Raw genomic sequence first — 24,985 nt, forward strand, 5'->3', positions numbered from 1 at the left:
CCAGATCTCTGATTAATTTTCTAAATGTGCCACAATTGCCCCCAAAATAAAGTGTGTAGTGCATTTTGTAAAATAAAAAATACTAGCATGAAGCAGTTTTTAGGGGTTAACATAGCAGTCTATGGGGAACTGCGTGTTCTCTGTAAATATATATGTACGGTATATACTTATATACAGTCTATGGGGAACTGGGTGTTCTCTGTAAATATATATGCATATGCTTGTATACATATATTTATGTGTTAATGTGTATGTATGTATAAATGCGAGCTCGCGTTCACATTGCACCTGACTTGTAATACCGGCAAACATTTGTGTGCGCTGGTATTACTAAGTGGAGTGCAAATATCATTTTAGAAAAAGCAATATTTTGTGTTCCACTTGTAATCTAGCCCTTTATGGGCAGATAATTGTGCAACATTGAAATTAGGCAATATTTTTTCAAGTAATTCTCTATATGCGTCAACTTGATGAATGTCCAAATGTTTCAGCTAAGAAATAATTATATAGGCTGCTTATGAAAAATAAATAAGAATTCTACAATGCTGCTGCACTCAGCATAAGTTAAAAAAGCAAGAAATTGTATTGATGTTCCATGTAAAGGATTTAGCAACATTTTTGGTTAAACATCTCATTCTCAAAGTGTGAGATCAGAAATCAAACCATCAACCCTCACTAAATGTCCACTACAAGCTAACAGAAGGGTATATTTGCAATGTGCATGTTAAAATGTATGTATAAAACAATATCTGCATAGAAAATGCATATCATTTGAGAATTAAAATAAAATAATAACATTTAAACAATAATTAATAAAGAGTTAAATTCTAAGGCTAAAATAAGTGGGAAAAGATAAAAAATCAGGATGTAACCCTCAAGTGTAAAGCGTAGCTAAATCTAATCATCTAATCCAAATTGCTTCTTCCTTAGTAATATATATACAGGCAGAATGATTACATTTGTCAAAGTGACTGGGAATCTGTGCAATTAAGTTTTTCAACATGTTGTTGATATGTTTCAAAATATGGTACGAGACCACTTAAGAAGTAAATTAGGCCACATGGAGATTTTTAAAGGACAATGTACTGTAACATTGTCTGTCCTTTTCTGTCCTTTAGCATGTTCTCAGTGAGTCATTTAAATTGTTTACAAATATTTAATTTTTCCATTTTAAAAAGCTGTTTTTGCCTCTTCAAATTGTCACCTATATGTCAGTATTGATATATTGGCTATAGAAAGCTATATAAACAAGAGGCATCAGCAGAAATCAATCTTCAATGGAGTGATGGAAGCGAAAGTCAAGCTCAACTGAAATTCACGCAGCTACTTTGAATACAACAAACTCTTATCTGTTGATTGCCTGAGTACACTGTCCTTTTCATTATAAATGCAATTACTTGTATAAGTGCCTCTAATCACATACGGCCAGATTACGAGTTTTGCGTTAAGAGGGGTGCGTTGCTAACTTGCACGTTATTGTCACCGCTCACTTTCCTACAGCTCTGGTATTACAGGTTTTTATAAACCCGGCGTTAAAAGGCAAGAAGTGAGCGTAGAGCAAAATTGAGCTCCATACCGCACTCCAATACCAGCGCTGCTTAAGTCAGCGGTGAGCTGGTTGTGCTCGTGCATTTCCCCATAGACATCAATGGGGAGAGCCGGCTGAAAAAAAGTCTAACACCTGCAATAAAGCAGCGTAAATCTCAGTAATGCAACCTCATTGATTCCTATGGGGAAACACATTTTATGTTTACACCTAGCACACTAACATGAACCCCGAGTCTAAACACCCCTAATCTTACACTTATTAAACCCTAATCTGCCGCCCCCGACATCGCCGACACCTACATTATACTTATGAACCCCTAATCTTCTGCCCCCAACATCGCCGCCACCTACATTATATTTATTAATCTCTAATCTGCTGCCCACAACATCGCCGACACCTACATACTGTTATTAACCCCTAATCTGCCGCTCCCAACGTCGCCGCCACTATAATAAACATATTAACCCCTACACCGCCATACTCCTGCATCGCAAACACTAGTTAAATATTATTAACCCCTAATCTGCCGCCCCTAACATCGCCACCACCTACCTACATTTATTACCCCCTAATCTGCCGCCCCCAATGTTGCCGCCACTATATTATATTTATTAAACCCTAAATGTAAGTCTAACCCTAACACCCCCTAACTTAAATATAATTAAAATAAATATAAATAAAAATTACTATCATTACCTAAATAATTCCTATTTAAAACTAAATATTTACCTGTAAAATAAACCCTAAACTAGCTACAATATACCTAATAGTTACATTGTACCTAGCTTAGGGTTTATTTTTATTTTACAGGCAAGTTTGTATTTATTTTAACTAGGTAGAATAGTTACTAAATAGTTATTAACTATTTACTAACTACCTAGCTAAAATAAATACAAATTCACCTGTAAAATAAAACCTAACCTGTCTTACACTAACATAAAACTAACCCTACAATTAAATAAATTCCCTAAATTAAATACAATTAACTAAATTCAAAACAATTAGCTAAATTACAAAAAAAACACTAAATTACAGAAAATAAAAAACAAATTACAAGATCTTTAAACTAATTACACCTAATCTAATAGCCCTATCAAAATAAAAAAAAAACACCCAGAATTAAAAAAAAACCTAGCCTAAACTAAACTACCAATAGCCCTTAAAAGGACCTTTTGCAGGGCATTGCCCCAAATAAATCAACTCTTTTACCTGTAAAAAACAAATACAAGCAATCCCCCCCAACAGTAAAACCAACCACCCACACAACCAAACCCCCAAATAAAACCCTAACTAAAAAAACTAAGCTCCCCATTGCCCTGAAAAGGGCATTTGGATGGGCATTGCCCTTAAAAGGGCATTTAGCTCTATTGTGGCGCAAAGCCCTAACCTAAAAATAAAACCCCCCCAATACATCCTTAAAAAATCCTAACACTAACCCCCGAAGATCCACTTACCGGGAGAAGTCTTCATCCAAGTGGAAAGATGTCCTCAACAAATCCAGCAGAAGTGGTCCTCCAGACAGGCAGAAGTGGTCCTCCAGATGGGCAGAAGTCTTCACCCAAACGGCATCTTCTATCTTCACCCTTCCGACGTGGAGCGGCTCCATCTTCAAGACATTCAGCGCAGAGCATTCTCTTAAATCGACGTCTTCTTGCTGAATGAAGGTTCCTTTAAATGACATCATCCTAGATGGTGTCCCTTAGATTCCAATTGGCTGATAGAATTCAGCCAATTGGAATTAAGGTTGAAAAAATCCTATTGGCTGATGCAATCAGCCAATAGGATTGAACTTCAATCCTATTGGCTGAACAAATCAGCCAATAGGATTGAAGTTCAATCAAATCAGCCAATAGGATTGAAGTTGAATCCTATTGGCTGATTGCATCAGCCAATAGGATTTTTTCAACCTTAATACCGATTGGCTGATAGAATTCTATCAGCCAATCGGAATCTAAGGGACGCCATCTTGGATGACGTCATTTAAAGGAACCTTCATTCAGCAAGAAGACGTCGATTGAAGAGGATGCTCCGCGCCGGATGTCTTGAAGATGGAGCCGCTCAGCGTCGGAAGGATGAAGATAGAAGATGCCCTCTGGGTGGAGACTTCTGCCCGTCTGGAGGACCACTTCTGCCCATCTGGAGGACCACTTCTGCCAGCTTCGTTGAGGACATCTTGCCACTTGGATGAAGATTTCTCCTGGTAAGTGGATCTTTGAGGGTTAGTGTTAGGATTTAAGGGCAATGCCCATCCAAATGCCCTTTTCAGGGCAATGGGGAGCTTAGGTTTTTTTAGTTAGGGTTTTATTTGGGGGGTTGGTTGTGTGGGTGGTGGGTTTTACTGTTGGGGGGGTTGTTTCTATTTTTTTTTTTACAGGTAAAAGAGCTGATTTCTTTGGGGCAATGCCCAGCAAAAGGCCCTTTTAAGGGCTATTGGTAGTTTAGTTTAGTTTAGGCTAGGGTTTTTTTATTTTGGGTGGGCTTTTTTTATTTTGATAGGGCTATTGGATTAGGTGTAATTAGTTTAAAGATCTTGTAATTTGTTTTTTATTTTCTGTAATTTAGTGTTTGTTTTTTTGTAATTTAGCTAATTGTTTTGAATTTAGTTAAATGTATTTAATTTAGGGAATTAATGTAATTGTAGGGTTAGGTTAGGTGCTAGTGTAACTTAGGTTAGGTTTTATTTTACAGGTCAATTTGTATTTATTTTAGCTAGATAGTTATTAAATAGTTAATAACTATTTAGTAACTATTCTACCTAGTTAAAATAAATACAAACTTGCCTGTAAAATAAAAATAAACCCTAAGCTAGCTACAATGTAACTTTTAGTTATATTGTATCTAGTTTAGGGTTTATTTTATAGGTAAGTATTTAGTTTTAAATAGGAATTATTTAGTTAATGATAGTAATTTTTATTTATATTTATTTTAATTATATTTAAGTTAGGGGGTGTTAGGGTTAGGGTTAGACTTAGATTTAGGGGTTAATAAACATAATATAGTGGCAGCGACGTTGGGTGTGGCAGATTAGGGGTTAATACATGTAGGTAGGTGGCGGCGATGTTAGGGATGGCAGATTAGGGGTTAATAATATTTAACTAATGTTTGCGAGGCGGGAGTGTGGCGGTTTAGGGGTTAATATGTTTATTATAGTGGAGGTGATGTCAGGAGCAGCAGATTAGGGGTTAATAATTTTATTTTAGTGTTTGTGATGCGGGAGGGCCTCGTTTTAGGGGCTAATAGGTAGTTTATGGGTGTTAGTGTACGTTTTAGAACTTTAGTTATGAGTTTTATGCTAAGGCTTTGCAGTGTAAAACTCATAACTACTGACTTTAGAATGTGGTACAAATCTTGATGGGATAGGGTGTACCTCTCACTTATTGGCCTCCCAGGACAAGCTCGTAATACCGGCGCTATGGAAGTCCCATTGAAAAAAGACTATACGCAAATTGCGTAAGTTGATTTGCGGTAAGGCCAAAAAAGTGTGCAGTGCCCCTAAATCTGCAAGACTCATAATACCAGCGGTAGTAAAAAAGCAGCTTTATGAGGTTTAACGCTGCTTTTTTACTCATAAAGCAAGACTCGTAATCTAGCCGTTAGGCTTTATCAGTATGAGAATTAATTGATTTTTCTCCTTTAATAACATCTTGCACAAGGAATGACATCGCTTTTTTCTGTCATTTGACTCAGCTTTTACTACTTTGTAATAAACTATCTACATTGATGAAGTGAAACTATCAGCTTCAGTAGTTTTTTTTTTTTCCTGAGGTAAAAGTCATCAACAATTCAAGCAACCATTTTACACTTTCTGAAAAGTAATTATTTACAAACATGTTATGGATGAAATCTAAGCTAATGGAATAACATTTAATAATAATAATATATAAATCAACTGAAAAACCTTCAAATGTGACTAGTAACTGTACATTCAAAAGCTATTCTATAATAATTCATAAAATTAGAAACAATAACATGTAAGGGGAATCCTAGGTAGTATTTTTGCTTGAAGGGAATTTCCTTATGGCCTCCTCATGACATATGCTATATATCTCATTTGGGACATAATATTCTTTATTATAAATATCATTACCTGGAGATATCAGTACGGCTGCAGAAAACAGTGCAATTTCCTCTTCCGTCAATTGGAGGGAGCATAAACTCTTTGCAAAGTCAAAAGCTTCATTCACTAAATCATCAGAACCTGCAGGCCAAGGAAACCAAATTGAAAAATGGATGTTAATCATTGTTCAATTCTGCCAAGAACACAGCTTGTAGCCTTGTCAACCAAACAGGTGTTATTGGAGTAAAGTGTGTCACTTAGTTAAAAATCTTCAATTTTCAATCAGCATCATGTGGAGAGAAAAAAAGGCTAGATTTAATTGTTTTAAACAATAGATTTTTGTTTTCATCTTTTTAATACCATTTTACACAAAGCTATTTTTTTAGTGCAATTTATAGTCGTTTTTATTTCTGTGTAATTGAATGAATAATTGAAAATATAATCAGTATGATTATAAAGAATATAGGAAGGTTATGTGCATTCATACAACATTAATAAAATGCAAACAATAGATAAGCAGTTTAGATAAAGTATATATAGGTCTAGATTACCAGTGGAGCGCAAAATTGCACTTTCATGAGCGCAGTATTTGCTCTACACTCAGTAACACCAGCTAATGCAAATGTCTGCTAGTATTACAAGTTAAGCACAATGTGAACGTGACCTCACATTCACATTGCCTGGAAGCATTGTGCTCATGAGAGCCCGATTCTATAGGCTCCAATGAGAGCCTCGTTCTGATGTTGTGAGACACGGCAAGGAACCTAGCTCAGCGCAGGGGGTAAGTCGCGCAGCATTGAGCAACAAATTTAAAATATATTTGTATATATATATATATATATATATATATATATATATATATGTGTTTATATGTGTATATATATATATATATATATATATATATATATATATATATTTATGTGTTTATATGTGTATATATATATATATATTTATGTGTTTATATGTGTATATACATATATATTTATGTGTTTATATGTGTATATACACATATTAGCACAAAAAAATATACAGTATGTATATAAGCAAATACATATTTATTTGCAGTTTTAAACACAGTCCCCATAGACCACAATGTAAAGGCACTTTTCAGGGCCATTTTTTCTCAAACACCCCACATCCCCTCACTTTAACCCCTTATAACTGGTTTGTGCTGGGGGTTTTTTTTTACAAAAAATAAAGATGCTCATATTTTTTTTATATAAGGAACTGTATACTTTATTATGGGGGCAATTGGGGGACTTTTTTAATTAACAGAGGTCTGACCTCTGGTTAATTACGCTTAGCGCAAAGTGCTACTGCAAACTCACTGGAGCTTTACCCAGCCACTTGTAATGGCTGGTTATTTAACGTGCACCTGTAAACTAGCAAATGTGCCCCTTTACAGGTGCATGATAAAATAATGCTCCACTTGTAATCAAGCCCATAATGTTTAAAAACCACCCACAATATCCAATATCACGATCAAATTAAGTCATAGATCAACATTCACTGGTATCCTGGTTACCTACAAGTATTTTAATATTTTAATTTTAATGAAAACATTAAATTACAGACAGTGCAACTGTAGGTTTTACTCTTTTAACCACAGCTGGATTCCCTTTAATAATTTATACATTTCTATGTTGTTGACAAAGATTTTTATTCCAGTATGTCGATACATGTGGCACTGTGACATATTTGTGACTGGACAGACTTTTCCATTTTCAAAAGATTTTTTTTTCACATATCATACAATCACAGCAAATAAACGACTAGATTACGAGTTGTGCGTTAGGGTAAAAAAGCAGCGTTAAGAGGTCCTAACCCTGCATTTTTACGCCCGCTGGTATTACAAGTCTTGAAGGTTTAGGGTCACCGCACACTTTTTTGGTTTTACAGCAAAACGACTTACGTAAACTTTGTAAAGTCTTTTTTCTATGGCACTTCCATAGCACCGGTATTACAAATCTGTCCTAGGAGGCCAAAAAGTGAGCGGTACACGCTCTCCTGTCAAGAGTCCTAACGCATTTAAAAGTCAGTAGTTTTATGGTACAACGCCGTAGCATAAAACTCATAACTAAAGTGCTAAAAAGTACACTAACACCAATAAACTACCTATTAACCCCTAAACTGAGGCCCTCCCGCATCGCAAATACTAAAATAAAAATTTTAACCCCTAATCTGCCGCTCCGGACATGGCCGCAACCTACATTATATTTATGAACCTCTAATCTGCTGCCCCCAACATCGCCGACACCTACATTATATTTATTAACCCCTAATCTGCCGCCCCCAATGTCGCTGCCACCTACCTACACTTATTAACCCCTAATCTGCCGCCCCCAACATAATAAACATATTAACCCCTAAACCGCCACACTCCCGCCTCGCAAATATTAGTTAAATATTATTAACCCCTAATCTGCCGTCCCTAACATCGCCGCCACCTACCTACATTTATTAACCCCTAATCTGACACCCCCAACGTCGCCGCCACTATATTAAAGTTATTAACTCCTAAACCTAAGTCTAACCCTAAACTTAACACCCACTAACTTAAATATAATTTAAATAAATCTAAATAAATATTCCTATCATTAACTAAATTATTCCTATTTAAAACTAAATACTTACCTGTAAAATAAACCCTAAACTAGCTACAATATACCTAATAGTTACATTGTAGCTATCTTAGGATTTATTTTTATTTTACAGGCAAGCTTGTATTTATTTTAACTAGGTAAAAACCTAGCCTAAACTAAACTACCAATAGCCCTTAAAAGGGCCTTTAGCGGGGCATTGCCCCAAAGTAATCAGCTCTTTTACCTGTAAAAAAAAATACAAACAACCCCCACAACAGTAAAACCCACCACCCACACAACCAACCCCCCAAATAAAATACTATCTAAAAAAAACTAAGTTCCCCATTGCCCTGAAAAGGGCATTTGGATGGGCATTGCCCTTAAAAGGGCACTTAGCTCTTTTGCCACCCAAACCCTAATCTAAAAAATAAAACCCACCCAATACACCCTTAAAAAACCTAACACTAACCCCCTGAAGATAAACTTACCGGGAGACATCTTCATCCAAGCTGGGCAGAAGTCCTCAACGAAGCCGGGAGAAGTCTTCATCCAAGCTGAGCGAAGTGGTCCTCCAGACGGGCAGAAGTCTTCATCCATACTGCATCTTCTATATTTATCCATCCGACGCGGAGCGGGTCCATCTTCAAGAAATCTGATGTGGAGCCTCCTCTTCTGCCGACGGACTAACGATGAATGAAGGTACCTTTAAGTGACGTCATCCAAGATGGCGTCCCTTAGATTCCGATTGGCTGATAGAATTCTATCAGCCAATCGGAATTAAGGTAGAAAAAATCCTATTGGCTGATTGCATCAGCCAATAGGATTGAACTTCAATCCTATTGGCTGATTGCATCAGCCAATAGGATTTTTTCTACCTTAATTTCGATTGGCTGATAGAATTCTATCAGCCAATCAGAATCTAAGGGACGCCATCTTGGATGATGTCACTTAAAGGTACCTTCATTCGTTGTTAGTCCGTCGGCAGAAGAGGGTGCTCTGCGTCGTATGTTTTGAAGATGGACCTGCTCCGCACCAGATGGATGAAGATAGAAGATGTTGCCTGGATGAAGACTTCTGCCCGTCTGGAGAACCACTTCACCCGGGTTGGATGAAGACTTCTCCTGGCTTCGTTGAGGTTTTCGGCCCGGCTTGGATGAAGACGTCTCCCAGTAAGTTGATCTTCAGGGGGTTAGTGTTAGGTTTTTTAAGGGTGTATTGGGTGGGTTTTATTTTTAGGTTAGGGACTTTGGGCGGCAAAAGAGCTAACTGCCCTTTTAAGGGCAATGCCTATCCAAATGCCCTTTTCAGGGCAATGGGGAGCTTAGGTTTTTTTAGATAGTATTTTATTTTGAGGGTTGGTTGTGTGGGTGGTGGGTTTTACTGTTAGGGGGTGTTTGTACAGGTAAAAGGGCTGATTACTTTGGGGCAATGCCCCGCAAAAGGCTCTTTTAAGGGCTATTGGTAATTTAGTTTAGGCTAGGGTCTTTTTTTATTTGGGGGGGCTTTTTTATTTTAATAGGGCTATTAGATTAGGTGTAATTAGTTTAAATATCTGTAATTTGTTTATTATTTTCTGTCATTTAGTGGGGGGGGGGTTGTACTTTAGCTAATTTAATTTAATTTAGCTAATTGTATGTAATTTATTTAATTGTATTTAATTTAGTAAATGTATTTAATTATAGTGTAGTGTTAGGTGTTATTGTAACTTAGGTTAGGTTTTATTTTACAGGTACTTTTGTATTTATTTTAGCTAGGTAGTTATTAAATAGTTAATAACTATTTAATAACTATTCTACCTAGTTAAAATAAATACAAACTTGCCTGTAAAATAAAAATAAACCCTAAGCTAGCTACAATGTAACTATTAGTTATATTGTAGCTAGCTTAGGATTTATTTTACAGGTAAGTATTTAGTTTTAAATAGTAATAATTTAGTTAATGATAGGAATTATTATTTAGATTTATTTAAATTATATTTAAGTTAGTGGGTGTTAGGTTTAGGGTTAGACTTCGTTTTATTGGTTAATAACTTTAATATAGTGGCGGCGACATTGGGGACGGCAGATTAGGGGTTAATAAATAGTATGTAGGTGTCTGCGATGTTAGGGGCAGCAGGTTAGGGGTTAATACATATAATGTAGGTGGCGGCAGTGTCCGGAGCGGCAGATTAGGGGTTAATAATATAATGCAGGTGTCGGCGATGTCCGGAGCGCCAGATTAGGGGTTAAAAATATAATGCAGGTGTTGGCGATGCCAGGGGCGGCAGATTAGGGGTTAATAAGTGTAAGATTAGGGGTGTTTAGACTCGGGGTTCATGTTAGGGTGTTAGGCGTAGACATAACTTTTATTTCCCCATAGGAATCAATGGGGCTGCGTTACTGAATTTTACGCTGCTTTTTGGCAGGTGTTAGACTTTTTTTCAGCCGGCTCTCCCCATTGATTCCTATGGGGAAATCGTGCACGAGCACGTTACACCAGCTCAACACTGACTTAAGCAGCGCTGGTCAATTGGAGTGCGGTAATGAGCAAAATTTTGCTCAACGCTCACTTCTTGTCTTTTAACAACGGGTTTCTGAAAACTCGTAATACCAGCGCTGTAGGTAAGTGAGCGGTGAGGGAAAACTGCTCGTTAGCACTGCACAACCTCTAACGCAAAACTCGTAATCTAGGCGAAAATTATTAAAAAGTCTCAGGTAAGTAAAATATCGAATGTTGCTTTTAAAGAATAATTTGCTTTCAATATCTGCATTCAGAGCTTAAGACATTTGATATTGATATTTCATAGCATTAAATATATTTTATTAAATCTTTTTTTGTTGCAAAAAAGAAATTTAAAATAAAAAAAAACACTTGCATATAGGATTAAAATACTTTTTAGGTCAGGGGTGGGCAACTATCTGCCTTCTGGGAGATGTAGTCCATAACATCTGGGGGGCCGATAATTGCCCATCCCTGGTCTAGGTGGTACAAGAAATCAATATAATGATATGTCCCTAAATATATTTAAAAAAAATGCCAGGAAGAGAAAAAATGTGATGTGGAAGGCAGCCACACAAGGTAGAAATAAAAGGGGAAAATTACATGACACCAATAAGAGAACGATAAAAAAAGGATGACTGAAAGGGAACAAAAAAGTGTATGGGTCAGAAAAAGAGGATTAAAGCAAAATGATAAAGGGAGAAACAGATGGAAAGAAAAATAAGAAAACACAAGAATTACAAAAATACAGGTGAGCGAGAAAGGAGTGTGAATTTGTAAAGTAATGTTACACCTGCTGTTGTAGTTAGACACTGATTAAAAAATCATATTCATTTGAGATTTTTGGAGAGAAAAATGGGAATGTTGTACAAAACATAACATATCATAACAACTATTAAAAATGATGTATATATATATATATATATAGATAGATAGATAGATAGATAGATAGATAGATAGATAGATAGATAGATAGATAGATATAGATATATATATAGATAGATAGATAGATAGATATCTACCTAATGATTTGAACATCTGCATTCCACCATACTTTCCTTCAAAAAGAACAGTGTTGTTTAATGGATTGAAGGCACGGCACATTCTTACTAAAACAACTTCCAAGCAGCCTGCAAAGAAAAGGAAAATAATAAATAAGAATTTGTACAGTGAGATAGTCTGCATTTCAGTGTGTAATAATTACTGTAGATGAGACAGAACAGCCAAGTGGAGGTACTGTCAATAAACTAAATGATCTGACTAAAGACATTACCAGGGCAGACTGAAATCTTGTGGTTAAAAAAATATAAAAAAATAGCTGCATGATTTAAAGGGACATAGAAGTTAAAATTATGATTCAGATTCAGATAGCATAAGCACTAGTTTCTCAAACTGTGACAATGGCAACTTGGGGCAATGGCAAGGGGAACTGTATTTTTTTTTTATATAGCTATGATAATTATCCTATAATATAAAAGGCCAAGTGTGTTTGTCCGAAGCTGTCATGCGCAGTGGAGACTGCGAGGACAAACACACCTGGCCATCAACAGACTGACCTGGCATCTGGGGCCGACCGGGCGTGATGAGGGGCGGGGCTGGGTGTGATGCGGGAGGGGCGGAGCTGTGCGTGACGCGGACGGGGACCGGGTGTGATGTGGGCGGTGCAGGGTGGGTATAGAGAGAGCAAAAGAGGGGGGGACAGAGAGAGTAAAGAGAGGGAGAGAGACAGCAAAAGAGAGGAGGGAGGGACAGCAAAAGAAAGGGGAGAGAGAGAGACCAAATAGGGGAGATAGAGAGAGCAAAAGAGAGGGAGACAGTAAAAGAGAGAGGGAGAAAGGGGAGAGAGAGAGCAAAACAGAGGGGAAAGAGAGCAAAAGAGAGGGGGAGAGCGCAAAAGCGGAGGGAAAGAGAGAGCAAAATAGAGGGAAGAGAGCAAAAGAGAGGGGGAGAGAGAGAGCAAAAGAGAGGGGGATAGAGAGAGCAAAAGAGGGGGGATAGAGAGAGCAAAAGAAAGGGAGACAGGCAGCAAAAGAGAGGGTGGGAGAGGGCAAAAGAAAGGTGGGAGAGAGAGAGTAAAATAGGGGGATAGAGAGAGCAAAATAGAGGGGGAGAGAAAGAGCAAAAGAGAAGGGCAGAGAGACAGCAAAAGAGAGGGGGGAGAGAGCAAAAGAAAGGGGGGAGAGGGCAAAAGAAAGGGGGGAGAGAAGGAGAGCAAAAGAGGGGGGATAAAGAGAGCAAAAGAGAAGGAAAGAGACAGCAAAAGAGAGGGGGGAAAAGAGCAAAAGAGGGGGGATAAAGAGAGCAAAAGAGAGGGAGAGAGACGGCAAAAGAGTGGGGGAGTAAGAGCAAAAGAGTGTGGGAGAGAAAGAGCAAAAGAGAGGGAGGAGAGTGCAAAAGAGAGAGGGAGAGAGAGCGCAAAAGAGAGGGAGGAAAAGAGAGGGGGGAGAGAGAGAAAAAGAAAGGGGGAGAGAGAGAGCAAAAGAGAGGGGGGGAAAGAGAGCAAAAGATAGGGGAGAGAGAGCAAAAGAGGGGGGGACAGAGAGAGCAAAAGAGAGGGGAGAGAACAAAATAGAGGGTGAGAGAGAGAGCAAAAGAGAGCGGGGATAGTGAGAGCAAAAGAGGGGGGATAGAGAGAGCAAAAGAGATGGAGAGAGACAGCAAAAGAGAGGGGGGACATGAGCAAAAGAAAGGGGGGGGAGCGAGAGCAAAAGAGGGGGATAGAGAGAGCAAAAGAGAGGGGGAGAGAAAGAGCAAAAGAGAGGGGGAGAGAAAGAGAAGGGGAGAGAGACAGCAAAAGAGAGGGGAAGAGAACAAAATAAAGGGGGGGAGCAAAAAAAAGGGGGAGAGAGACAGCAAAAGAGAGGGGGAAAGAATAGAATAAGAGCTACTGTAATTCTATTGGCTGATTCGAATAGCCAATAGAATTACAGTTGCTCTTATTCTATTGGCTATTCAAATCAGCCAATAGAATTAAAGTAGCTCGCATCCGATTGGCTGATTTGAATTTGAAGGCTCAAATCAACCAATAGGGATTCAAGGGACGCCATTTTTAATTGCGTACCTTGAATTCCTATTCAGTGTACGGCGGCGATCGTATGAAGAGGATCCTCCACGTTCCGGCTCTGGTCTTCAGTTCCAGAGGTCTTCGGTTCCAGCGTCGCCGATCTTCAGTTCCAGCATCGCTGGTCTTCAGTTCCAGATGGACGGTCTTCAGCTCCGCGGTCATCGGTCTTCAACTCCTCCGCTCCGCGCCGGCTGGATCCTGGAAGAAGAAGAGGTCGCCGCCTGGAAGAAGACATCTCCGCCTGCAACAGGACCTTCTCCGCCGGTCTTCAGGACAGGTAAGGAGCACTTGGGGGTTAGACTTAGGTTTTTTTTAAGGGGGGATTGGGTGCATTAGAATAGGGGTATGTGGGTGGTGGGTTGTAATGGGGGGGTGTTGTTTTTTTTACAGGCAAAAGAGCTGATTTCTTTGGGGCATGCCCCACAAAAGGCCCTTTTAAGGGATGGTAATAGAGCTGTTGACTTTTGTAATTTAGATTAGGGTAGCGAATTTTTTTTATTTTGGGGGGCTTTGTTATTTTATTAGGGGGCTTAGAATAGGTGTAATTAGCTTAAAATTCTTGTAATCTTTTTTTATTTTTTGTAATTTAGTGGGGTTTTTTTGTAATTTAGTTTAGTGTATTTAATTGTAGTTTAGTTTAGATATTTGTAGTTTATTTAATTTATTGATAGTGTAAGTGTATTTGTAACTTAGGTTAGGATTTATTTTACAGGTAAATTGGTAATTATTTTAACTAGGTAGCTATTAAATAGAAATTAACTATTTAATAGCTATTGTACCTAGTTAAAATAAATACCAAGTTACCTGTACAATAAATATAAACCCTAAAATAGCTACAATGTAATTATTAATTACATTGTAGCTATCTTAGGGTTTATTTTATAGGTAAGTATTTAGATTTAAATAGGAATATTTTAATTAATAATATTAATATTAATTAGATTTATTTTAATAAGAATTTAGTTAGGGATGTTAGAGTTAGATAGGGATATTATACTTAATATATATATAATATAATAACGATATTAACTATATTAACCCTAATATAATTAGGGTTAATATAGTTAATATATATAATATAATAACTATATTTAACTAGATTAACCCTAATATAATTAGGGTTAATATAGTTAATATAGCTGGCGGCGGTGTAGGGGGATTAGATTAGGGGTTAATCTATTTAATATAGGTGGCGGCGTGTAGGTGGATTAGATTAGGGGTTAATCTATTTAATATAGGTGGTGGCGGTGTAGGGGGATTAGATTAGGGGGTAATACATTTATTATAGGTGGCGGCGGTGTAGGGGGATTTAGATTAGATGCAAAAGAGCTGATTTCTTTGTGATAATGCCCCGCAAAAAGCCCTTTTAAGGGCTGGTAAAAGAGCTGATTTCTTTGGGGCATGCCCCGCAAAAAGCCCTTTTAAGGGCTGGCAATAGAGCTGTTACTTTGGTGCAATGTCACGCAAAAGCCCCTTTTAAGGGCTGGTAATAGAGGTGATTACTTTAGGGGGATTAGATTAGGGTTTAATGTATTTAATATAGCTGGCGGCGGTGTAGGGGGATTAGATTAGGGGTTAATTAATTTAATATAGCTGGCGGCAGTGTAGGGGGATTAAATTAGGGGTTAATTAATTTAATATAGCTGGCAGCGGTATAGGGGGATTAAATTAGGGGTTAATAATTTTAATATAGCTGGCGGCAGGGTAGGAGCTCACATTAGGGGGTAGGTAATGTAGGTGGCGGCGGGGTAGGAGCTCACATTAGGGGGTAGGTAATATAGATGGCGGCGGTGTAAGGGGCTCAAATTAGGTTGTAGGTAATATAGATGGCGGCGGTGTAAGGGGCTCACATTAGGGGGTAGGTAATATAGATGGTGGCGGTGTAAGGGGCTCACATTAGGGGGTAGGTAATATAGATGGCGGCGGTGTAAGGCGCTCACATTAGGGGGTAGGTAATATAGATGGGGGCGGTGTAGGAGCTCACATTAGGGGGTAATATAGATAAAATAGGTAGCAGCGGTGTAGGGGGCTCACATTAGGGGGTAATATAGATAATGTAGGTGGCGGATTAGGGGTTAATACATTTATTATTATTAGGAGAGTGAGGGGGGATAGCGGATAGAGGGGTATATACGTGTCAGGCTATGTTTGGGAGGCGTGTTAGACAGTACGGGTGATTTAATAACTTAGTCAGGTTTTTTTATGCGGCAGCAGTTTCTAAAGTGCCGTAAGTCACTGGCGACTCCAGAAATTTGTACTTACGCAGATTTCTGGACATCGCTGGTTTGTGAGACTTACGGCACTTTAGCCTCTGACGGCGCCGTATATGGGATAGCTCGAGTTGCAAGCTGAAACTACGGGCGGCGCAGGTTTCCACGCTTGCGCCGAAACCTGCGCCGTATATCGGATCGCGCCCCTGGTCTTTTAGTGACATTTGAGGTTTGAATTGAGATTCACTCAACCCCTTTGCAAACAGGAATTTCAGAGAAAAACTTGGCCAAAATACCAGAGAATTTTTAGCATTTGTGCTATAACTCAATTTAAGCATACATAAAGACTTTTTTTTTTTAAATGTACCTATCAAAACTATATATATATTTTTAAGTGGTAAATCCAATATGTTGATCTAGGCCCATTATGGTATATTTTATGTCACCATTTTGCTGCCAAATCATATACAAAAAAATCATTAACATTTTCTCAAACTTTGGGTTTTTCACTGAAGTTATTTGCATAACACTTGTACAGTCATAACACACAGTGTTACACTCATATATCTGATAAAAAAATATTCATACAATTATTAATTTTTATTTTTTTGATAAGGATTAAAAGGTATATGGTATAAGACAACTTATTTGACTGGAACAGGCTACAATGTAGATAGGTATATCCGGAATATATGTCTAAATATGAATATGGGTGTATATATATATATATATATATATATATATATATATATATATATATATATGAGTGTGTGTGTGTTTGTGTGTGTATTTATGTGTTTATAAATGTATATGTACATATGTATATACTTACAAATATATATATATATATATATATATATATATATATATATACAAAACACGGGTGGGGTCAGCACTCTCAGGCCGGACCAGGTACACATCCTATGACCCTGTAACATGCACAGCCCTGGGTGCAAAACAGAACTCTCAGGAAGCTGCACTGTCATATATATATATATATATATATATATATACACACATATAAACACATGCATATACATATAAACACTTATATATACACTTTCCACTAAAATACCTAAAAAGTAGAAAAATATTTTTTAATCAAGATAAACACCCTAAAATCTAAGTCAGGTTAACCAACCTGTATTACTGATTGTGGTGATAGTGTATAATAAAAAAGTATCTGTCACTGGATTGATGAAAGATGTTGAAGATAGAGTATTCTGTTGAATGTCAAGATACGCTGTACTAATGTAATTTTTACCAGTCTGTAGGGGTTTTAGTCTTGAATGTTTTTGATGTCTTTTAGGATTAATTTTTGGTGAGGGACTTTTGTAATGGATCTTCTGGTGGAGAAATTTCTCAGAAAGTGTTTAGATTTAAGGGTTAATGTCTTATTATGGGGGATGTCTTTGGGGTGAATAGCTTTAATTACATGGGAAAGGTTGAGATTAGGGTTATGTGCCATAACACTGCACCTTTGTAATGTAAATAGCAGTATGCTACAGCAGCTAGGGTTGGAAGCGACTTGATTGCAAAATAACTAGCCAAAAAAAATACTTATTTGAATTTGATTAAGTATCTCAAACATATTTAATATGATATTGCAAGGTACACTAAATTGCTACACAAAGTAATTAGTGGAGTATATGAGTGGAATATATTATCCTAAATCTCTGTTTATATATATATATATATATATATATATACACATTTCTCAATGATGAGGGCACTCACAGGACTTAATAATAAAGTAGTATTTTATTCATCATTACGTTACATCAACAGCTCTCTCTAATGGCGGTTCAGAAACAGAGTTTGTAACATTGAAGTTCTAAGATGGTCTTGAAGACGGCTTAGTGTTTAAGCCAAAACGTCGACCTTGACACATGTTGATGTAATGTATTGATGAAAAAAATACTACTTTATTATTAAGTCCTGTGAGTGAAATTTGCATATGAATAATTCAGGAGGAGACACCCAGGCAAATAAAAACTTGTTGGAGTGAGTGCATGAAGTTGGAACATATATATATATATATATATATATATATATATATATATATATATATATATATTTATATATATGCAATTATGTCTGCATAGGTTATGCATATAAAATGTTTTTATGTCAGAAATTTTGTGTTGATATCTTAAATGTGAAATGTGGAACTACTATGAGATACCAACAAATATCTAATTTTCAACAAAATTATTCTTTAGAAATAACTTTTTTTTGTTGGATTGTAGAGACAATTGTTAGTTAGTGTGATGCTTTATAGGAACTTGTGAGAAGTGTCTTTCTATGCAGTGATATGGATTATTGGGTATGTGGTACTGTCTCTACATTAATACATTAACAGTTCAATGACTATGCACTCACCTGATTTAAGTAGCAATATCTGATCGTTTTGACAAAACTCCATGAAGCCTGTTATCCGTTTTGCAAACTCCACCACATATTGTATAGCGTGAGTAATTTGAATAGCACATTGCTGCCATAATGCTTCCCTTGACTGCAATAGAGAGACTGCAATTAATTTCATGAAGTGTTGCTGCAAACAATTCTCCACATTCAAACAATAAGAGTTTTTCTTTGATGTTCAAAACAATATTCTAAGAATCATTATTGTCAAGAACTTGATTTCAATTGTCTTTAATTTACAGATACTGTACCTTGTTCTGGTAAATTTTAATTTCTTCATAGGTATGTGTCTGCCAAGCTAGTTGATGTAATTCATCCACTGTGTATTGACATGTCTCCAAGTGGGACTTTATGATATTCTGTGCAACTCGGTCTGGGCCAAAAAACACAAATAAAGCAATTAATTACTATTATTATTTTATATTTATAAAGCGCCAACAGATTCCGCAGCGCTGTCCATGGGTACAAAGATAAAAGTACAGCAGTGATACAATTCAATATAAGACACCAGACAAAATCTAACAAACAAATACAGGGAGAATTGAGTGCTCTGTTCCCGTGGGAACTTACAATTTAGATAATAGTCCATTAGAGGTTGCTGTAAAAAAACTTTGTATTGAACTTGGGAGGTATTTTACTTCATTTTCTATAGAATTACAATCCATTAGAAAAATCACATTTTCAATTAGTTAAGACATCCTAATTATGTTTACCCTATAACAGAGCTTGTCATTATAAGATACTTTACTTCTTTACTTCAATTTACTTCTGTTATCAAATATAGCGGTCTACCTCAATCCTTTAGAAAAATGTATCAAATAACTTATTTATAAAAATCTCCATAGACTTTAATGATGATTTTCTGTTGAAACCCATTAGATACATTTTTCTAAAGAATTGTGATCAAACGTTACTTTGTTTTCTTGGTATCTTGGTGCACTACTGGGAGCTAGCTGGTGATTGGTGGCTACTCACATGTCTCTTGTCATTGGCTCATCATATTTGTTATGCTACCTACAAGTAGTGCATAGCTGCTCTTGATCTGGCTTTTACTATGTGTTTAATCCCTTTCTAGGGTTTTAACACATAGAGGCCAATTTATCAAAGGTCTTGTGGACCTGATCCGACAGTGCGGATCAGGTCCACAAGACCTCGCTGAATGCGGAGAGCAATACGCTCTCCGTATTCAGTATTGCACCAGCAGCTCACAAGAGCTGCTGTTGCAATGCCACCCCCTGCAGACTCACGGCCAATGGGCCGCCAGCAGGGAGGTGTCAATCAACCCGATCATACTCGATCGGGTTGAATTGCGGCGATTCCTGTCCGCCTCATCAGAGCAGGCAGACAGGGTTATGGAGCAGCGGTCTTTAGACCACTGTTTAATAAATGGGCCTCATAGTCACATAAATGCTTTAACAGTTTACACTTTTATGCCCCTTTAAAGTAGACGTTCTATTTATGCATAGTACATATCAGCAAGTGATCACATCATTGTAGTGTTGCAGATATTTTAAAAGCATTTAAAACTGCCATCTTGTTAAGGGAATTTCAGTGGCATGCTCATTGAAATGCCAATTGAGTTTTATTTATCTTATCTCCTTTACTATTTCTGTGTCAAACGTCTAAATCCTGTAGGATGCACTGTAGCTCTCTTTGGGTAGGAAGTAGAAAAATAGCTTGGCAAGAAAACCAGGCAAAATAAATAATGGAAGTTACATTGCAAAGTTGTTTCTTCTATCTGAAAACGATGTTACACACTTGAGCATTAGCACTGTTTGCACAACGTATAGCGTTGCTAAGCGCATTGTTGCAAAACTGTTGCCATAAAGTACTCCAAATATGTGTTTGCTCCTGAGGATACCTGGGTATGCTTTTCAACAAATTATACCAAGAGTACAATGTAAGTTTAATAGAAGTAAAAATATGTTTTTTATAAGGGAGCGCTCTATCTGAATCATGAAAAAGCTGAGTTTCCTGTCCTTTTAGTAAAAAAAAAGATACAAAAGAAAAAAAACATCAGTTAGGAATCAATTAGCTGTAATGTTTTTTTTTTCACATTGGCCACATATTTGGCTACTGTGCAGGTGTATAGAGACTCCAAGAAAATAACCTTCAAAAGGCCAGAGAATTATGTTACTTATATATTTTTCATGTTTACCCAATTCTAGTATAAGAATAATAGAGTTTCATGTCTCATCGCGATATACAATGAACAGCAACATAATGAGTGACTTGACAATGGTGAGCACAAAACAGATTGTACAATTGAAAGTATCAGGTCCATCACACAATGTGTTCTTTTTTTTTTAATTACTTTTAGGACTTTTTAGATGTTTTACTAATTAAAACAATAATGTACACTTCTATATAAAGAAACTCTAAATCTGTCATTCCTTTGCAAGACATGTTGCAACCCGCTATATATACACAGGGACATTGTACTCTAAAAATTTCGATCATACATAAAAGAGCAGCATTTACACGTCATTTTTTCCCCTAAAAAAAGGGGCCGAATTATCAATGTGCGGACGGACATGATCAGCTGTAGTGGACCATGTCAGCCGCATATCGATAAATGCTGACGGCATAGGCTGTCGGCATTTATCATTGCTCAAGCATTTCACTAGAAATGCTTGTGCAATGCCGCCCCCTTAAGACCGCTGCTTCTTAACTCCTGTTTCCGGCAAGCCTGAAGGCTCACGCGGAAACAGCTGCATACAGCTCCATGCGGAGCTTGATAAATCGGCCCCTAAATGTCAGTTGAAACTAACTCTGCAGTACTGTTTTTTTACTTCCTATTAATCCTAAAAGGTTGATAAGGACCTCTTCTTTACTGGAGGAAAGGGACACACCTCTGCAAGTATGATTAAAAAAAACATCAAAAAAGTATTTCACTAATCTAGTTTCTAAATAAATAAAAATTCAAAAGAGGATTGATTTCAAAAATCATGATACACAAAAGGTAAATGAACAACTCTAGTTTCAGAAGGACAAAGTATCAAAGAACAGATCATTTCTTTCCTGGCTCTCACAGAATAAAAAAAAATGTCTTTAAAGGCATAATATAGTAAAAAAAATGACATGCTCTAATTGGTTAAAACATGTCCTTTTAAGACTAGCGACCCTGCATCTCTAAGTGTTTAACTCCATTGCGGGGGGTTAAAGTACTGCTCAAGACTCACAGAGCACTGCTAATAACAAATGGAAACTGCCACTGTCACACAGCTGCATTGACTAGCGCTGATTGTGTCAGTGGCAGCTTATGCTCGGGACTCCTTTTTTGATTGTTAAATACATAGAGGTGTACATGTATTGTTTTACTGAAATGGCTCTAAAATGTTTGCAAAGGCAAGTATACAAGGGTACATCTGAGATCAGAAAGGTCACAGATCTATTCTAAAAATCATTATGCAAAGCAGAATGCATATAACTACTATTGCTTACTTCTGAACCCTTTGGGGGTATAAAAATGTTTTGCACCATGGACCTTTGTTGAGTAGGTCTGCTACTGAATAAATAGCACCGTTATTTAAGTCCACTGAATGCAAACCTCTTTGCTTTGAATTTCAAATATACAGTGTCTATATACTATATATCTATCTATCTATCTATATATATATATACACAGTACTGTATATACAGGTGGCCCTCGGTTTACAACGGTTCAATTTGCACCGTTTCAGAATAACAACCTTTTTTTCAGTCATGTGACTGCTATTGAAAAGCATTGAGAAGCAGTGCATTGATTAAAATAGCCAGTAGTTGGAGCTGTCTGCTTGTGTTGCAGCAAAGATATGCAAGCCAAACAAGCTGAAATTAATCAGTTTAACCAGACCTGAGCTATCGAGCAGCTTGCAAAGGAACAAGATCTTCCTGTCTATAAATCAATCCAGAATGGAATGCATAGAAAGAACTGTTTGCAGAAAAATGCAAGTAAACTCTGTGTTGTGTGGTTATTTTTATTAGGTTTATAATGCTGTTTAGCAAATGTTTTTGTTCATTTAACTTAGATTAATTATATATTCTGTGTTGTGTGATTATTTTATTAGGTTTATAATGCTGTTTAGCATTTAAAGTCTTCATTTCAAAGCTTTAAAAATAATGTATTAGGTGTTACTTATGCCAATTTTGAGAGGGGTCTGGAACCTAACTCCCTCACTTCCCATTGACTTACATTATAAACTGGGTTTCAATTTACAATACACTACATGTGAGTGTGCATATAAACATGCATATTATAGGAGATACACTACATGTGAGTGTACATATAAACATGCATATTCTAGGAGATACACTACATGTGAGTGTACATATAAACATGCATATTCTAGGAGATACACTACATGTGAGTGTACATATAAACATGCATATTATAGGAGATACACTACATGTGAGTGTACATATAAACATGCATATTCTAGGAGATACACTACATGTGAGTGTACATATAAACATGCATATTATAGGAGATACACTACATGTGAGTGTACATATAAACATGCATATTATAGGAGATACACTACATGTGAGTGTACATATAAACATGCATATTATAGGAGATACACTACATGTGAGTGTGCATATAAACATGCATATTATAGGAGATACACTACATGTGAGTGTACATATAAACATGCATATTATAGGAGATACACTACATGTGAGTGTGCATATAAACATGCATATTATAGGAGATACACTACATGTGAGTGTACATATAAACATGCATATTATAGGAGATACACTACATGTGAGTGTACATATAAACATGCATATTATAGGAGATACACTACATGTGAGTGTACATATAAACATGCATATTATAGGAGATACACTACATGTGAGTGTACATATAAACATGCATATTATAGGAGATACACTACATGTGAGTGTACATATAAACATGCATATTATAGGAGATACACTACATGTGAGTGTACATATAAACATGCATATTATAGGAGATACACATGCACACCCACATTGCTCTTTTTGTATCTTTACTCTCATTCTACCTCCTTTACTTATATGGGTTACCACTTACCATGTGGGAAGGAGTCTGAATTGTCCTTTAGTTCCTAACAGAAAGGCCATGCCTGATTTGTTCTGGTCAAAAGCTATATTAGCCTATGGTAATGGTATTGGTCCTGGGAGTAGTAGATGTTACCTTAATAGAACTATATGAAAATGCTTTATCTAGCAACATCTAGCACCAAACCAGATATACCACATGAGATTAACACTTTAACTGCAAAAAGGGAAATGTATCTATTATTTAAGATATACTTAAATCTGCTTTTTAAAAAAAAAGAAAAACCAAACAAACAAACTCAGATTTCTCAAATGCATGGTGCATATCGTAAACTTATTAATCAAATCCCATAGATATATTTTATTCTGCATTCATTACTCAATAAATATTTGTCTAAAACAGAATTCACAACATTATTCACAGTATTAGACACAGTAAATTTAGAATGTGAAAAAAATATTTGTTTTAATCATATAGTGAAAGACTTCTGCTGCAAATATTGATTTATTTTTTTCATTTACCCTTTATTTTCTCTTACAGAGTGACCTGTCATTTGTAATAAACTCTACATAGTGAAATGTCATACTTCTATTGTATTACTCTGGCTCTTAAAGCTAATTAAACAGATATGAACATCAAAATTAATTTTCACGATTCATACAGAGTATGCAGCTTTAAAAAAACAAAAAAAAAACCACTTTACATTTTCTTTCTCTTAACGAATATAATTTCTTCCTGTTGTATAATTTGCATTTCTAGGTATGCTCAGGGCATGCATGTATACAACACTATATGGAAGCATATACATGTTTGTAAGCACTGCTGCAATCTAGTGATCAAAAGTGTATAACATTCTTTAAGGTATGTAAGTCATAAAATTTTAATTTTTATTTTTCGGGAACCATTAAGTAGCTTCACCTGCATCTAAAAGACAGTATTTTCAAACACCTTACTCTTTTCTTTTTTTTGAAAAATGTATGTTAAGTTATTTTTATGCTTCTGAGGCATGTGAAAGTTCACAAGTAAAATTATGGTAGTTATCCTTATCAGGCAGTGTGCAATTTATCCCATAGACCAGTTATGCACAAACATGCACTTCCTGTTTCAAACTCAAAATATTTATACTGAAAAAAGGTAGTACCCTGTTAGCCAGTGTACACTGATCCAAAGCCTGCAATTGTATTATATGAATTAACCATTAAAGGTTACACCTGTACATTGCTTTTGTTTGTTTTTGTTTTTTCTTCATAAGGATTTAGGGTTTGTTAACCCTTTCGTGACAGGGTTAAAGTGCCTACATCGGAACAACTGTTCCGATGTAGACAAATTGAAACTACGCGATCGTGCATACGATCGCGAGATTTCAATTATTGGATCGCATCTGGGGGGCGTCCCTACAATCCTAGGAACGCCCTCCAGACCGCGATTAAATCCCTGAAGCACAGAAGGCTTCAGGACAGCCGTTAGTTATGACGTTCCATTCCGTCATAACGGCTTTAAAGCCCAGTCTAATTATGACGGAATGGAACGGCATAACGGCTTTAAAAGGTTAAATCAAAGCAAACACAGTTTTCATGAAAACGAAAATA

General features: G+C 36.6%; 1 protein-coding gene across 1 annotated transcript in view; it reads right to left on the minus strand.

The window, feature by feature from the left end:
* The window catches only part of RORB (RAR related orphan receptor B), a 157,607-nt gene that overhangs the window by 25,607 nt on the left and 107,015 nt on the right, over positions 1-24,985 (minus strand). The window contains exons 6-9 of the mRNA XM_053699973.1: positions 18,616-18,737; positions 18,323-18,455; positions 11,689-11,796; positions 5,637-5,747 (exon numbers count right to left, since the gene is read on the minus strand). Coding sequence (XP_053555948.1) covers positions 5,637-5,747; positions 11,689-11,796; positions 18,323-18,455; positions 18,616-18,737 — 474 coding nt within the window. The remainder of the gene's footprint in view (positions 1-5,636; positions 5,748-11,688; positions 11,797-18,322; positions 18,456-18,615; positions 18,738-24,985) is intronic.

The sequence above is a fragment of the Bombina bombina genome, chromosome 2 (genome assembly GCF_027579735.1).
Source record: "Bombina bombina isolate aBomBom1 chromosome 2, aBomBom1.pri, whole genome shotgun sequence".
Lineage (NCBI taxonomy): Eukaryota > Metazoa > Chordata > Amphibia > Anura > Bombinatoridae > Bombina > Bombina bombina.